The sequence below is a fragment of the Astatotilapia calliptera genome, chromosome 2 (assembly GCF_900246225.1).
Source record: "Astatotilapia calliptera chromosome 2, fAstCal1.2, whole genome shotgun sequence".
NCBI classification, from domain to species: domain Eukaryota; kingdom Metazoa; phylum Chordata; class Actinopteri; order Cichliformes; family Cichlidae; genus Astatotilapia; species Astatotilapia calliptera.
Window position 1 is genome coordinate 36939504 of NC_039303.1, and position 14560 is coordinate 36954063.

Consider the following 14560-nt stretch of genomic DNA (forward strand, 5'->3'; position numbering starts at 1 on the left):
TTTTCCTTAAATCTGCAATTTTTGTTTATTATGTGGAAAAAACATCAGTATTATATCACTGCTACACACAGTAATTCAAACAAGAAATGTCATGTGTCCTCTGCAGACGTGAGGAATTCTTACAAGCCAAAAATGGAAGTTGGGTCAAAACCAAACTGACTTTTTACATTTTAGCAATTTCCAATATAGTGCTTTTGATTAACTTGCGATATTCTTCCTAACATGAAGATTAGGAGCAACGCAGCATTGACTGAAACATTTTCCAGCCAAAGGAGGCTGGATTCAAAGTCATTTCACAAACTTTTCTCTTTTTAAATGCACTTTTCCTTCCATTAAATGAGGGAAAAATAAAGAGATTCAAAGTGCAAAACTACAAATAACAAAACATGATTTTCTCAGAGGCACTCCTGTTGAAGGGCTGCAAGTAAAGGTGCTTCACCAGTGACAAAAAATATATATTAAGTGCTACTTTCCATGGTAAAGTTTATAAGTGGTGTCAATGATACATACATACAAGTCTCTAACTGGGTCATTAACATAAATAACTTCCATATGAACTCTAAATGCACATGTAGATTGTAAAAAAACAAGTAAAAACAAAGAAAAGAAAAAGAAATCAGCCTCCTTGAAGTGACTTCTTTCCACTGGCAGTGATGTAACTGCTCAAACTTTAAAAAAGGAGCATATGGAAGACTCAACCTGTTCAATTTAAAACCTCCAAGAGTCCAATTTTCACTAAACAAAGGGTTTAGGTATAAAAATGGGGAAAACTATAAAACTATTTGAAAAGGAGGACTGTAGTCTATATGTTAAACGTCTTCTGGAATGTTTTCTTCACTGTGTAAAGTGACAAGGTCAGAGTTTTGGGATATGTTGTTGTACAGCTACATTTCAGGCATTTGTCTTTAACTTCTCCTTAAACTTCAATCCGACTGACCGTTCTGGCAGCTTTTTAAATACAGTTCATCCTGTGAAAGATGTCCGTCAAAGCCGTCCATGTACAGGCTGCTGGTGCTGCTGCCGCTGCTGCCCAAAAAGGTGCCGACTGCTCGGCCCTGACGAGCGTGACCGACGGCATCGCTGAACACTTTGTTGATCTGCTCCTCAGAGGGCATCCACCAGTCTGGGTTTGAAGCACAGTGCATCCGGATAAACTCTGGCAAGATTAGGAATTTAAAAAATTAATTAATTTTTTTTTGGTCTGTACCTTTCAACTTATTTGAGCTACCTTACTAAGACAGGACGTGCTAAACAGAGGACATCCTGGGCTTACTGGGTGGTGTTTGGGTGTTTAGCTCAAAAGAGGAAGGAAATAACCAAAAAAGTTCAATCTTTGATGATCGACTGATATCGACTCACAATTTAAAACTGCGACGTGGAGTTCCTCAGGGATCTGTGTTAGGACCACTGAAGTTCATTTTGAACATGAATAATATGCGTAAAATTAGAAGAACATTACAAACAACAGATAACAACAGGCTAAGGTGCTGTGGTAATGACTTGGAACAACTTCAGAATGTGAAAATTAAATACATTAAAAATCTGGGTTGATAATAACAAATTAATATTTAACTTAAGTAAAACTAAATATATGATATTTGGAAAATGCTGGATCTATAGCAGTGAGATGATTATGATAAATAATATTGAATTTAAAAAATACAAATTAAATTTCCATGGTTGATAATAAATATTAAACTATGCTGGAAGCCACATATCAACTATATTAAAAATGTAATATTTACATTAGTTTTAATACTATACAAGAGTAAAACAGAACAAAAAAACTCATTACAGACTCCTGCTATGAGGATGGATTAAATCGGTAAATAAGTGGTTTGGTTTTTCTGCTTCATTCAGGGAATATTGCTCATCTAGCTGTTACACTCCATTATTATTGTAACGCACATATAACTGTAGCCATGAGAATGACGGTAGCTCGTATAAAGCTCCGTTTTCTGTTTGGTTGTTTTTATAACGGTAAGTGTTAGACTTCTACCTATCCCCTTTGAAACTTATAAATATTTATTTACACCATCATGAGTTTGTGTTTCATATCCAGAGATGTATTTTATTTTGCTAAATACTATCTGTCCGTCTATTGAATAACATTTTTAGACCCAAGCCACTGTATTGAATTTTAAATGGTTAAAAATGCCCACTTTCTCCCATCAGTCTATGCTCAAATAACCAAAAAGACACAAAAATGTGTTTCAAGTTTCTTTTTTGCAAACTTACTAAAAGCATAAACTGAAATCCTTCATTTACAAGTAGTGTGACTCTTTGCTGTGGCTCTCTAAGATAAGCAGATGCATCCAGTTTATTAGAATCCCTTCTACCACACACAGCCGTATAGATTTCAACTCAATGTTCAAAAGTCTAAATGGATATAGCATTGTTGTGCTTCACTGCGGTCACATAACATTTTGTATACAGTGAGAAATGAGTATGCAGAAAATTCAAATTTCAAAATTCTCCCACAGTTGCTCGTTTAGTCCTCACAGCTTTGAGCTTTCACCGATGAAAGTCAGGGATGTTTTTTCAGGTGGAAATCGAATTAAAAAAGGCAACGACTTAAGGAGCTAATTAACCTTGATTGGAGTCCATATGTGGCAAAATGAACGTATGGGACAGTTTCGGAAAAGCAAACCCATGTGTGTAAGGTTCCACCATCCACACTGCCACAAGGCAAACATGAGGACAAGGGCACTTTTATCCATTAAAACTAAATCCAGAGCAAAATGTGAAGGGATCTGAATGCTTTCTGGATGTAAGATGTAAATAGCAACGCACATAAACTTTCCTGGTTTTGCCTAGCAACCGGAGTTAAGACAACTTTAATTTAAGCTGCTATAATCTGCATCACATGACCACAAACCCCATATGTATCAGATCTTAGACTGTAGATAGCTGCTGCTGCTTTTAAGGTCTGTCAGTGGTTTAAAGAAGTGGAGCACTCTAATGAGAAAGCCACTTATGGCAATCAAGCAACACTAATAACATATTTTATAATTAAAAGATTAACATGAGAGTCATACAACTGTGTCAATAAAGGTCTCAGGATATTTCACACACTTGATTCAAGCCTTGAGTGAAGCAATTTGTAAAAAGACCTTTTGAGCAAATAGACCCGTAAATAGAAACTGGCCACATCTTCTGTATTTAAACAGTAATAACCTGTAATGTTTTCCTCCTATTTAAAATATGTCGTGAACTATAATGTTTTGTAGTTTTACCTCTGAGGCAGCTGACTTTAACAGGGTTGAGCGGTCGTCTTTCCAGGCCTGCCTCTCCTGAGTGGACTGACCGCTTCCTTTTGCCTAAACCACAGGAGAACTTGAGCTCATCTGTGGTGAAGACATAGCGAATCAGATAGCGCAGCAGCCGTCTGCCATCTTTCTTAGAGGAGTTGACAGCTTCGTCCCACTGCTTATTGGTGATGAAGAGCGGATAGTTCTCCAGGAGCTGTTTACTGCCCTGTGAGGAGGAGGAGGAGGAGAAAATGAAAGATGTTGCTTTCCATGACATTTCTATCATGTAATTAAAAACAAACAAACAAGAAGTTAAGACACAAACCTCAAAGACTGTTTGCCGCTCTTCTTCCTGTATAGACAGAGCTTTTAATTTCACATCACTTACATTCACAGTTATCCGCATGAAGACATTTCTAATGCACTGTTGACCTGATGTGATATTTCCCCACCTTAAGATATGCTACTGATGACATCTGCTCTGAATAATGAAGAGGGGGCTGCTTCCTCACCTCTGTGAGCTGCTCCTCTGGCATCGGCTGGGCCAGCTGGTTGTGGAACTCGAGAACAGTCTTGAAGTAGTCAAGAACATTTTGACAGGGAACTGTGTAAAAACAAGCGAACGTTACCATAAAGAGAAGCCCAGGGTCAAAATCGCAGCAAAGAACAACCCATCTGCTGCATTTAAACACTGACACCCTGCTATGTTTTCTTCCTTTTTAACAAATCTTTACAACCTGGTTTTTCCCGATCAGACACTGTACACAGAATTTTATGTGCAGTTAAAATAAGTTGTTTTAGTGCAAACTAGGCTAGTGTGACAACAGGGAGCTCAGGATGCTTTGGGGAGAGCAGACAAGTTAACAAAAATAGATGCTTTGAACACACTTTTTAAACTGTGGGATGCATTTAGATTGCAAAAGCATGAGGAAGAAAATGAAGCACTTCCTAATAATTTGTTGATCTCACAAGCACATTTTGTGCTCAGTATTTTTCACAGATGAAAACAAACACTCATATAAACGCTGTAAGAAAGATGACACGTATGGATTTGACTACATGGACTTTAAATGTTTATATCAGAATCCGACTTTGATTCTGCTGTCCTTCCAGTGATGATGTCAACACAAATGCTATGCATGTTACGTGTATACGAGTAGATAAGAGTATAAAGCAAACCAAATACCCAGAAGCCCTCGATAACACGCTTTGTAAATAGCATTGATGTGTATCATCGGTACCGATTAATGCCGTGCACATGAAATCAAAAGTCAGATGGCAGCATATAAAAAAAAGATTTGTGGGATGAAGAGATTTCCTGTCCCCAGTTGAGTGAGGATTAAAGCAGTCATCACTGTGTCCTGGCTGTTATTACTGCACCTGGGATGTTCTCCAACTTGTTGCGGAGCTCCTCGTTCTCCTGCTGCAGAGACAACACCTCCTGCTCTAATTCCAGGCAGCGAGGACAGCAGTTCTCCTCCTCCTCCTCCTCAGGCAGCGTGGACGAGGGGTGGCCGTATGATTCTGATGGAGTCGGGGAGCCCCATCCTCCCAGGTTGTGTCTTGGAGGAGACACTCCTGAACCAGACTCAGGTGCCGGGCACTGCTCGTCCTCCAGACTAGCAGACAGATGTTGCTGCTGCTGGTGCTGTTGTTGAGGTCCTGAGAGCAGATAGTTCTGCAGGGAGTCTGTGAAGATGCGGAGAACTGCAGAGGTCTGTTGTTGGTTCAAATGGCTTTGTTGAGCCTCCTCCTCAGGGTCTGTGGTGGAAGAGCTCTCCTCGGATTTAGACTTCCCCTGTGAGGAGCAATGAAGCCCCTGAGTGTCCCCTGGCCCGTCTTCCAGCTTAATGTTAGAGGTGATGGAGGAGGAGGAGGAGGAGGAGGAGGAGGGCTCCAGGAGACGCCCGTTGTTGAGGAGGCTGAGGACTCGGCTGCACTGCTGGGCGAAGGCATCTAAGATGAGACGGTTCTCTGAAGCAGACAACAGACATTCACATTAGCAGCCAGTCATTGGATTTAAGATGAGCTGCTTGTGTTTGCAGAGTCACTCAAGCAAACATTGCCCTCAAGGTCCATTTATAAGACTCGCTGGAGCTTTTGGCTTTTTTCACATGCTCCCTGCTGACCCACTAACCAATGCAATCAGTTAACACAGGCAGACAGTCCTACAGTGACAGGATTTCAGGACAAGTGAGCAAACTCAAGTCACTGCTGAGGATGTAGTGATAAGCTCAAAAGCTGCAGACAAGTCCTTGAGGAGTTTGAGGCTTGAAATAATTTCTTTGTTGGCTTCTATCTGGCTTTTCCGCTGTGCAGCAGTAATCCTTCAGGAGACACACATGCAAAGTATAGCCTACACCATTCATACCTCAGAGATGAGCACACTTTACACTTCCTGTATCAAACGTTGCGTGACGAACCAGTGGACTAAACAGTTTAAGTGCTGCAATTATTAAAACACCTTGAAAAGCTACAACTGTAAAATCCCTCCAAAATGTGAACAATCTAATAATGTCATGTACGGTGTGACATGCAGCATTAGTGAAGCCAGGACAGTATAACTCACAGATTTCTGTGATTTCACTTCTCTTAGTAAGATTTTAAACAAAGCATTGTTGTGCCTGAGTTTAAGAATCTGATCTTCTTGCACTGTGTGAGACAGATTTGATCACCTCTCCTTATTACAGCGAGGTCTGTGTTTGCTACTTTAAATTTGATGAAAGGGCGTGTGGTCTTACATCTTCACTCTGGTGTCACCTATACAGGGTCTGCCTGGGTACAGGAAACATAAATGCCTGAAAGACAAACTAGAGGCAGCTGAGTTGATGACATCTGATCCAGAAGGAGGGATAAAAGTAGAGAAACTGTCTGGTTTTAAAAGGTCAGCTGTCGGAATAGGGATGGTTCTACCTGATGCAATAAGAAGAAAATAAGTATATCTATATTGTTTTACGTTGCATCTGTGTCTCCTGTGTTCTCTCTCCAAATTGGTGGATCTAACTAATACATCCATAACACGAAGGTGTTTAGAGGGAAATGGTTTTGCTTGAATTGCATAGAAACCTAAAACAGGACGATGCCTCAGCTAAAGCGACATGCTGTGTTAAGCCCCCTGGTTTAATCTTCAGTTTGGCTTCGTGTTTGTTTTTTTAGCTGAAGTCTTAAACAGCAGAGTAACCAATAACTTCTGCTGACAGATGTCCAAGTTCTGAAATGCACTGAAGCAGGAACCCTCGCTTGTAAAATCAGGTTTGAGGTTCTTACCTGATGAAACATATTGTACTTTTCACCAGTGCTGAAACATGAGGCTCTAAGCTGCTACAGTTCTGGCAACAACATGAGTGATTGTGTGCATTGGGTTTCTTGGGGTTGTAGTTTGTACTCTTTCCGCCTGCCTTTACTCTTTGCTCTCTTTTGCTCTCTGCCACGTCTTATTGTGGCAAAGTGTTCCAGTAGAGCAGCAGACACTTGGCTCCTCTGCTCATGGAAATGTCAGCTTGATTATACAGATTTATTCAGATGTCAATAAACTCTAAAGTCACAGTTTCACAAAATGAGCATGGAGCTATTGTCCAGAAACAAGCCTCAGTGGATAGTTTCCCTGGTAGTCTAGGCACGTCCTAATGAGATGATCTCACACACACCTCTCTGTAATGATTATGAGTCCACTGGCCTCACACACACACACACACACACACACACACACACACACACAGACAAAATGAATTCTAGGCGGCCATTGCTGCGTTCCCACTCGCTCAGACGTGTCTATCAGCCTGGCGCAGATGTGTCGCATTTATTAATATGCGTGCCGTCTCTGTTTACCCGTCGAGATGTATCCGATATCATTCGCCTTCACCGTGCACCCCGCCCCCACTCTCGTCTCCTTCTCTCACCAATTCCGTGGCACTGCGAGCTGAGAGTCTCATAAAATTTCATTAAAAACAACACGGTCGGCAGAGGGAAAATTTATGAGACCCATTTATTTTAATCACAACTCTTTGGGAGAGGCTTTTCAATGCAATTTGTGTTATTGTGTGCTGAACTGATTGCTGAATCCCAGGCCCTCCGGTGAAAGAAAGGACATCAAGTTTCTTCTTTTTCCGAGCCATAAGAGGAACATTAAGTTGTTTCTGTGGTGTAGATAGAAGCACTTTGATGTGTCATTATCAGCAAGAAATGCATGGCACGCTTTAGCTCTGATTGGACGATACATCTTGTGTATTATAGGCTGATTCACTAGAGCAGGGGAAACACAGTTTTATGTGACTGTTTCATTAGTGATATCAGGATCATGTGCATGCCAAAATAGATGCAAACAACAAAGAGACCCAGGTTTCACAGATGCGAGCTGGTCAAAGATAAACGATCACTTAAAAGTTAAATATGCCCTACCTGATGCACAAATTTGCCATTTCACATCTAAGTTAGTTAATACAGGGCTTGCAGTGAGACCGGAGCTCTGGCTGAGCACTTGATTGTCTCCAAAGCAACAATAAGCAGCAGCAAATTGAGTCTTTGCTGCCAGCAGTGATAACGAGATTATTATCTGATTAAGGGATGAGATGTCTAATATTTAATCTTGGTAATGCCAGGGTTAGGTTCATTGCTTTCATCTTAATGCTGGTTCCCATGGACCCGCCCTCCACATGGGGAACACATTTCTTCCTGTGCACCCCTCTAATGAACAGCAGCTGAGAAGAAAATGAGCAGGGAACAATGTGTTACAACAGGAGACAGAGCCCTTCTTGCACACACACACACACATACATTCGCAAGTAAACACACAGGCGCAGACAATTACCCGGTGTAATTTTTAGCACATGCACACTAGAGATTCAATCATGACTGCTCTCATCACAACAGCACATCAATCACTGCTGACAGGAGCAAGAAATGGGAACAAAAACATGAAGGTGATGTGAGACAAACAAAAGACATGTTGGCTTAAGTTTATTGACTCTGGAAGCTTTGCACTCATTCATCTAAGAGGCGAACCAAAAGAAAGAAAAACAACTGTTCCAGCGTTTCACTAATCTGGACTCAACGACTGTAAAAGTCTGAATATCCTAGACGTTAAGAGAAGTGACTTTCGTGCCACACTCTGGGCAAGTTTAAAACCCACCTGTGCTGATACCGTAGGTGCAGTCCGGAGAAAATCTGGGCTCTGCTCCGCCGCTGCTGCCGTGCCGCTGCTGGCTACCGAGAGATGCTGCCGCTGAGGTGGATGTCGGAACCCTGCTGCTGGGCCTGGTCTCACATGGGAAACGTTGCTGCTGCTGCTGAGTCGTCCGGTGATGCTGCTGGCTGCTGCTGATAGAAACGCCGGTTTGGTGGAGCTGCTGCTGCTGCGGACGCTGTTGCTGATGATGGTGCGGCTGGAAAGGATGAGGCTGTTCGGGGTGAAAAGTGAAATGATGCCCGTCTCCAAACAGGGGCATCTCGACCACAGCGGACCGGTCAAAGCGCGACTTGCCCGCAGAGCGCTTGCTCTGGAAGGTTTTTAGGGTGCTGTACGGACCTCGCTGCTGTCGGCACATCTTCGGGGCGCACGGCCCTTCATCTGCGGGCTGCATCTCTCCCTCCATACCGGCCAGGTGTCACAGCGCGGCGGATGGCTGCGGGTCGGTGTCTTAGCGTGCTGGTGTGACAGGCAGCTGATAAGCGAGGGATCAGACCGTCACTGTCTCGGTTTCCCTCACAAACACTGTGAAGGGTGGGCTAATTTACTGACAAGTCGCCGCTCCAATCCCCAGTCGGGGGCGCCGATACCGAGACTCCTCCAGAGGGAAATACAGGCGGGACTTGTGCGCCACTGGCTGCCTCCTTTTGTAGCCAACATCCTCAGCGAGAACAACGGGGCGCTGTAGCAGTTAGCCTACAATCTGAAAATTTGAAAAAAGAGAGAGAAATAAATAAATAATGAAACAGAATGGAGAAAGGAAGAAAAGGCAGAGGCCATTTTGCTACTGAGCTCAAAGCGCGGGCATAGATGGAAGGAAAATGTTTCCACACATAACCGAACCTGAGGGCAAAAATCAAACAGGCCAAAAGACAATATCAAAGTATTGGTTTTTTAATTGAAATGGAAAATTACTAACAAATAAAAACGAATGAGTTGATAAATGAGAATGTAAAGAAAGCATTTTTGGCCCAATCACTGTCCCTGATTTGACCCGACTGCTGATTACAATAAACAGGTAAGCTGAAGGGCACTGCCAGCCGCACACCTACTCACTGGGAAACAAAATCACGTGTGTGTGATCATTTTAGTCCCTTCACCTGATGTCCGTCAAAGGCAGGCCAGCAGCTGTCCAACAGCCCACGGGGCTAAAAGTTCGCAGCGCCACGCGGGGGCGCCGCCTCGATACCTTTTAACGGAGCTTTTAGTAGACGGACCTGTTTTTCTCTGCTTTTAGCGGAGACTTCTTCTTACTTCTCTCTAATATGAAACAACAGCAGGGCGAACGTGGCCGTGATAATTACACGTGAGGTGAATGATAAAATGAGAAAGGCTCGGCAGCTGCTAGAAGCTGCTGGAATAAGAAGAATTAAAACGCTCATCTGTGTGCAGCACTGCAACATAAAATGCTGACGAGCAAAGCTGGAGTCACATATCTCCGCGTTCACCTGTTTTAAAGCACAGCCGCAGAGTTGGAACACAAGCGTGGCCCAGCTCGTGCGCCTTGTTTGAGCGGCTTTATTGGAATGAAGCGTTTAGAGTCACGCCGGGCTCCCTCTGCACCACGTGATCCCCAACGTCCGGTTAATAGAGGTTGCGTGCGCGCTTAGTCCCCCCCCCCCCCACACACACATCCCCAGCCCCAACCACAAAAACAGCAAAACTGCAGTGAGGTGGGCGCACAACTTCTGCTCACACTTTAACGCACAGGCGCGTTACGGGAGAGTTTGGAGCGACACTCCAAAGCAAGTTGTTCAGCATCAGCTGGTGACTGAAGCCCGTTTGAATGAGAGTGAAGTTCCGTAATGAGATTTTTAAAAGAAACCCGGAGAGCATTCAATTAAGGATTCCCCCCCCTCTTTGAGCAGCTGCAGACTGAGAGCGATTCCAGCGCTGGGAAGATGACGGTGACCTAACTTCACGTCTTAGGATCCAATCGTTTAGTTTCTTTTTTGGTGAATTAACACAAATGAAAAGTGTGTAAACTTGGACTGAGGCTCTGAGCTGAAGCCCACTGGACGCAGGGAACGTGAACCCCAGCGGCTCGTCGGGATGGTGCGCCTGTTGAGCTGCCTGCTGCTGGGATATCTGACCTGGAATCTCAGGATATCGGATGCTCAGGGAGAGTACTGCCACGGGTGGCTGGACTCAAATGGAAATTATCACGAGGGTTTCCAGTGTCCGGAGGATTTTGACACTATGGACGCCACAGTTTGCTGCGGCTCCTGCGCGCTGCGCTACTGCTGCGCCGCAGCGGACGCACGGCTGGACCAGGGCATCTGCACCAACGACAGGGAGGTGGATAACACCGAGTTTGCAGCGCGTAGGTTCATTGATTTTAAGCTAATTTAGGTCCAAGATTGTGGTGTCGATTTCCTCGGGTCTTCGTCATGTGCGTAATTTAAGCAAGACCTCAGAAAAATCCAAATTTATTAGAGTTTAATTCGTTGAATGGAGAAAAACACACATGACTAAACTCTCAGTTTACTTTATTTATCCCTGTAGTGTTTAAAAGGTAAACACGGAGACGCTGTGAGAAGGACTTGCCTATTTAAGTTATAGCGGATCCTCCTAGAGAGGTCAGAGGTCAGCTGAACAATTAAGACAGCACAGAGCACTCAGAGGTTCAGTGCCTTTGCTGAAGGACACTAATGCACTCTGATATGAATTTCAAATATGAAATGAGTATAAAATGCGTTTTGTAAGACCTTTTTCCACTGCAGCTTTCTTATATGAGGTTTACATCCTTTGCTGTTTGAAGCATTAAGGTTCCACCTGCTCTTATCCAGCTCCCTTCAGTTTCCATCACACTCCAAATTATTATCAGTGCAAAGTGGAAACCTGGACACGTTTTCGATGACCCACCCCGCCAGTCACTCCGCTAAAACCTCTTTAAACAAATTCCTGTCAAAAATTTGTAAGCAGAAATTAGTTGGAAATTTGATCAAGCAGCGCAGGTTTGCAGTCCAGGAATGTTTTGAAGAGTGTAACCCTTCTCACACAGACAGGTCTATTATGCTGCCCAGAAATAAAGCACATTAGCTTTGACAGCTCACTAATTTCTAAACTAAAGTAATCACAACATCAGGAGACGGCGAGTCCTTTCTGTGGCTTCTTTATGAGGCGTTTGAGTGTTAGACTGACCTGCTGTTGGGGGAGGTTTTATCAGTTTTCTTTAAATTTCCCCAACGGATAAGCTTATAAGCCTTTAATTGAGTGGATCGTATGCTCACAATTTCCCAGTTTTCCCATTTAAAAATAAATAAACACTAATGTGGATTTCTTTGGTGAAAAGGCTTCATGAAGCGTAACTTGAGATGTTTGTGTTTTCAGCAGGAATGTGACTTTTGTTTGTTCGTAACGTTGTGGAGAACCTAAAAGAAATGTCATGATTAGAAACGTTTAGCACAAATTTTCCCACTATTAACAGCTACAGTCATGCTTCTTAGTTTATCACAAGGTAAGACTTTATGTGAAACTTATAAGGACTTTGTAATGGACCTGCTGACTTTATTTCCTCTTATGCAAACATTTTGAGGCTGGTGTATGCACATTACATAGTAAGTTGTGTTAAACCCAAATAAGCTGATGTCACTGATGAAATGTATGATAAATGGTTTAATATTACAGATTTGTTTTTTAAAAATTGCCCGTGTTTCCTTCCCCACAGAGCCCATCTACGTGCCCTTCCTGATGGTGGGGAGCATCTTCATCGCCTTTATCATAGTTGGCTCACTGGTGGCTGTCTACTGCTGCACGTGTCTCAGGCCCAAGCAGCCGACCCAGCAGCCCATTCGCTTCTCTTTACGCAGCTGCCAGGGGGAAACGATCCCCATGATCCTTACCACGGCTCCCCCAAGCCTGCGAGCCCCATCGCGGCAATCCAGCACGGCTACCACCAGCTCCAGTTCAGCCGGAGGAGGTAGCTCCATGCGGAGGTTTTCTCTCGGAGGTCAGGGGCAGCAGCAGCATGGCTGCCTGGTATCAGCCACCGTCTCATCGTCAGCCTCCACTCCCACCCAGACCCCACAGACTCTTCTTCCACCTCCCCCTTACACATCCCCACCAGCACCCATGACAGGAGGGATCCAGCACCCGCTGCCTTCATCCCACACCCAGTTGCAGCTCCATCAGCCCCCGATGGCCACTCACTCGTCCCAGAACACCAGCTTCCTTCTTCCCCAGCAGTACTTCTTCCCTCTGCAGCCTGACGCCTTCGCGGCAACCAAGGGCTTCGCTGACTTTGGACAGAGCTGACAGGGCTCTCAGCACAGGAAATAGAGGATTACACAATTTTTAGTGGGCAGGATGCGACCTGTCACAGACAGAAACACGCCAGACGAGGCTGGTGCCAGAGAAGCTATGCATGAGGCCCGGCCAATTGGCCGCAGAGCGAGTTGCTGGAGGGTAGGCACAAAGTGTGACAGAGCTGCTGTGGTTGACCAGCATGGCCCGAGGTACTCCCTGTCTGCAGCACAGGACACATCAGCAGATCTGACACCATTTGTAAAATGTATGCACTTTTACTTTGTGAACAGATCTCCATGGTTTCCATTTGTTGACGTTTCAAGATGGAAATGTATCAGCGATCTTCCTGAAAAACAGATGTTGCCGTCACCAGATTCTGCTAAGCATTAACAGAGGTATAACAGACTTGGGAAACCAGAGAATTCCTTTTTCTGACAATCGGAAGGACTTGGGAATGAGAGACGTTTTATTTTGGAGGAAATGTTATGTTATATAAAGGATTTTACAGCTCTTCTGATTGATTGATTGCTTAAACTTCAGCAAATAAATGTTGTCTCATAGTAACTTTTGTGCTGTTTGATGTAAAGCTTATTAAGTAACAGTTTCATCATCATCATCATCATCACTGAGACAAAAAGGAAACCGGAGAGGTCATCTCCCTACCTGTCGCTCATTCTCGCGCCAGACTTCACAGCAGGAATGCAGCGCTGAGATCAGTCATTGTCAGTGCTCAATGAGCATGGCGTGGTCACAGTGTTAAAAACAACTCACCCCAGAAATAGAGGTTTGGGTTGCACCAGCAGGTATGGAAAAACCTCCACAAAGACTGCTCTGTTACCCGGCTACCTGACTGTGAAACACACTTGGCAACCGGTTTGTCACGAAACCCGAAAGCTGTTCGGCTTCAGGATGTTTGCTGCTGCGTTCAGGTATCCGTTAAGTCTTTTATCACAGAATACGGCTCTCATGAATAACGTCTGTCGGAGTGTTACCTCCATCCTGTCTTGTTTGAACTTGCAGCTGTCAGTTCAAACCTCTGTATCACCTTCTGCTTATGAAAGGAAAACAGAAGTCGCGAACATGTCTTCATGATATTTCCTAAACCTTTTGGAAACATCGAATCCTCTGTTTTTGCCAGGCTCAGAAAAGTTTCCGACTTCTTTTCCAAGTTATCCTTGAAGGTAGGAACCCAATTCTCCACACAGTGAATGTTTTTATTTAAAACAATCGTGTGGATTTTATAACAATTCAAGTTTTGTATTTGTTCTCAGGGCCTAAACTTTTGAATCCTCTGACTTTTTTTTTTAAACCACCAGACTTCTGTAGATCTTTGTAGACTTCTGCTTTATTATATTTTTAACAGATGCACCACAAATACACAGTTAACATTACAGATATCGCCATTAAACTTGTCCAAGCATATACAAGTAATCCCTGGCTCTGTATGATGTTTTGAGAGGGGATTTTCTTAATCCTTTAACAACTGTACAATACGTTTTTAAGCAATAAATCACAATTAACAGAAATATATTCAAAGTATTTTTAATTAATTTAAAATAATGAGGGTTTAATAAACACTCCATCTTCAAAAGATTAGAATTTCTTGGCATTTATTTCATGGTTCAGGCTTTAAAGGGTTAATATTGGCATCTCCAGTCGGCAGCATCCCAACCCACCTGCTACTCAAACCTATTTGAGAAAACTGGCTTTCAGTCGTGTAAACTGAGGGGTTACCCTCCAGTATAAGATACATAAAGACCATTTTAAACAATGAAACATGTAAAGTCACTCTAGTAGAGTCTAGTAGAGTCTAGTAGAGTCCTGGTGTCGATAGCAGTTGTACAGAAAATGTAGAAAAAAGCAGCTGCTCAAAAAA

General features: G+C 43.4%; 2 protein-coding genes across 7 annotated transcripts; one reads left to right on the forward strand and one right to left on the reverse strand.

Annotated features, from left to right (window-relative positions):
* Window positions 1–343: 343 nt before the first annotated feature.
* On the reverse strand, window positions 344–9947 carry bend4 (BEN domain containing 4). 5 transcript variants are annotated; one of them, XM_026146697.1, is made up of 7 exons: window positions 9885–9947; window positions 8380–9139; window positions 4632–5225; window positions 3704–3855; window positions 3577–3603; window positions 3237–3477; window positions 344–1156 (listed from the first exon to the last, which is right to left on the reverse strand). In XM_026146697.1, the coding sequence occupies exons 2-7, from the start codon at window positions 8840–8842 to the stop codon at window positions 924–926; spliced, it is 1710 nt and encodes a 569-aa protein (XP_026002482.1). In that variant the 5' UTR covers window positions 8843–9139; window positions 9885–9947; the 3' UTR covers window positions 344–923. The 5 variants fall into 5 exon arrangements, with proteins under 5 accessions (XP_026002482.1, XP_026002457.1, XP_026002467.1 ...); XM_026146672.1 differs by lacking the exon at window positions 9885–9947 and adding an exon at window positions 9537–9600; XM_026146682.1 differs by lacking the exon at window positions 9885–9947 and adding an exon at window positions 9493–9552.
* A 110-nt stretch (window positions 9948–10057) lies between these two features.
* On the forward strand, window positions 10058–13248 carry shisa3 (shisa family member 3). Of its 2 annotated transcripts, XR_003270077.1 has the most exons (3): window positions 10058–10759; window positions 12107–12893; window positions 12975–13248. XR_003270077.1 is itself a non-coding variant. In XM_026146734.1 (2 exons), exons 1-2 carry the CDS (start codon window positions 10489–10491, stop codon window positions 12691–12693), a joined length of 858 nt encoding a protein of 285 aa, XP_026002519.1. In that variant the 5' UTR covers window positions 10058–10488; the 3' UTR covers window positions 12694–13248. The 2 variants fall into 2 exon arrangements, 1 of the variants encoding a protein (XP_026002519.1); XM_026146734.1 differs by having other exon boundaries at window positions 12107–13248.
* Window positions 13249–14560: the final 1312 nt, after the last annotated feature.

Bases quoted from the DNA above. Each gene is read 5' to 3' on its own strand.
- shisa3 (XM_026146734.1), top strand. From the start codon at position 10,489: ATGGTGCGCCTGTTGAGCTGCCTGCTGCTGGGATATCTGACCTGGAAT. The intron at 10,760-12,106 runs GTAGGTTCATTG...CCTTCCCCACAG, and splicing joins TAACACCGAGTTTGCAGCGC to AGCCCATCTACGTGCCCTTC.
- bend4 (XM_026146697.1), bottom strand. From the start codon at position 8,842: ATGGAGGGAGAGATGCAGCCCGCAGATGAAGGGCCGTGCGCCCCGAAG. The intron at 3,856-4,631 runs GTGCAGTAATAA...GTTTTTACACAG, and splicing joins CAAGTTGGAGAACATCCCAG to TTCCCTGTCAAAATGTTCTT. The intron at 1,157-3,236 runs GTAAAACTACAA...TAATCTTGCCAG, and splicing joins TAAAGTCAGCTGCCTCAGAG to AGTTTATCCGGATGCACTGT.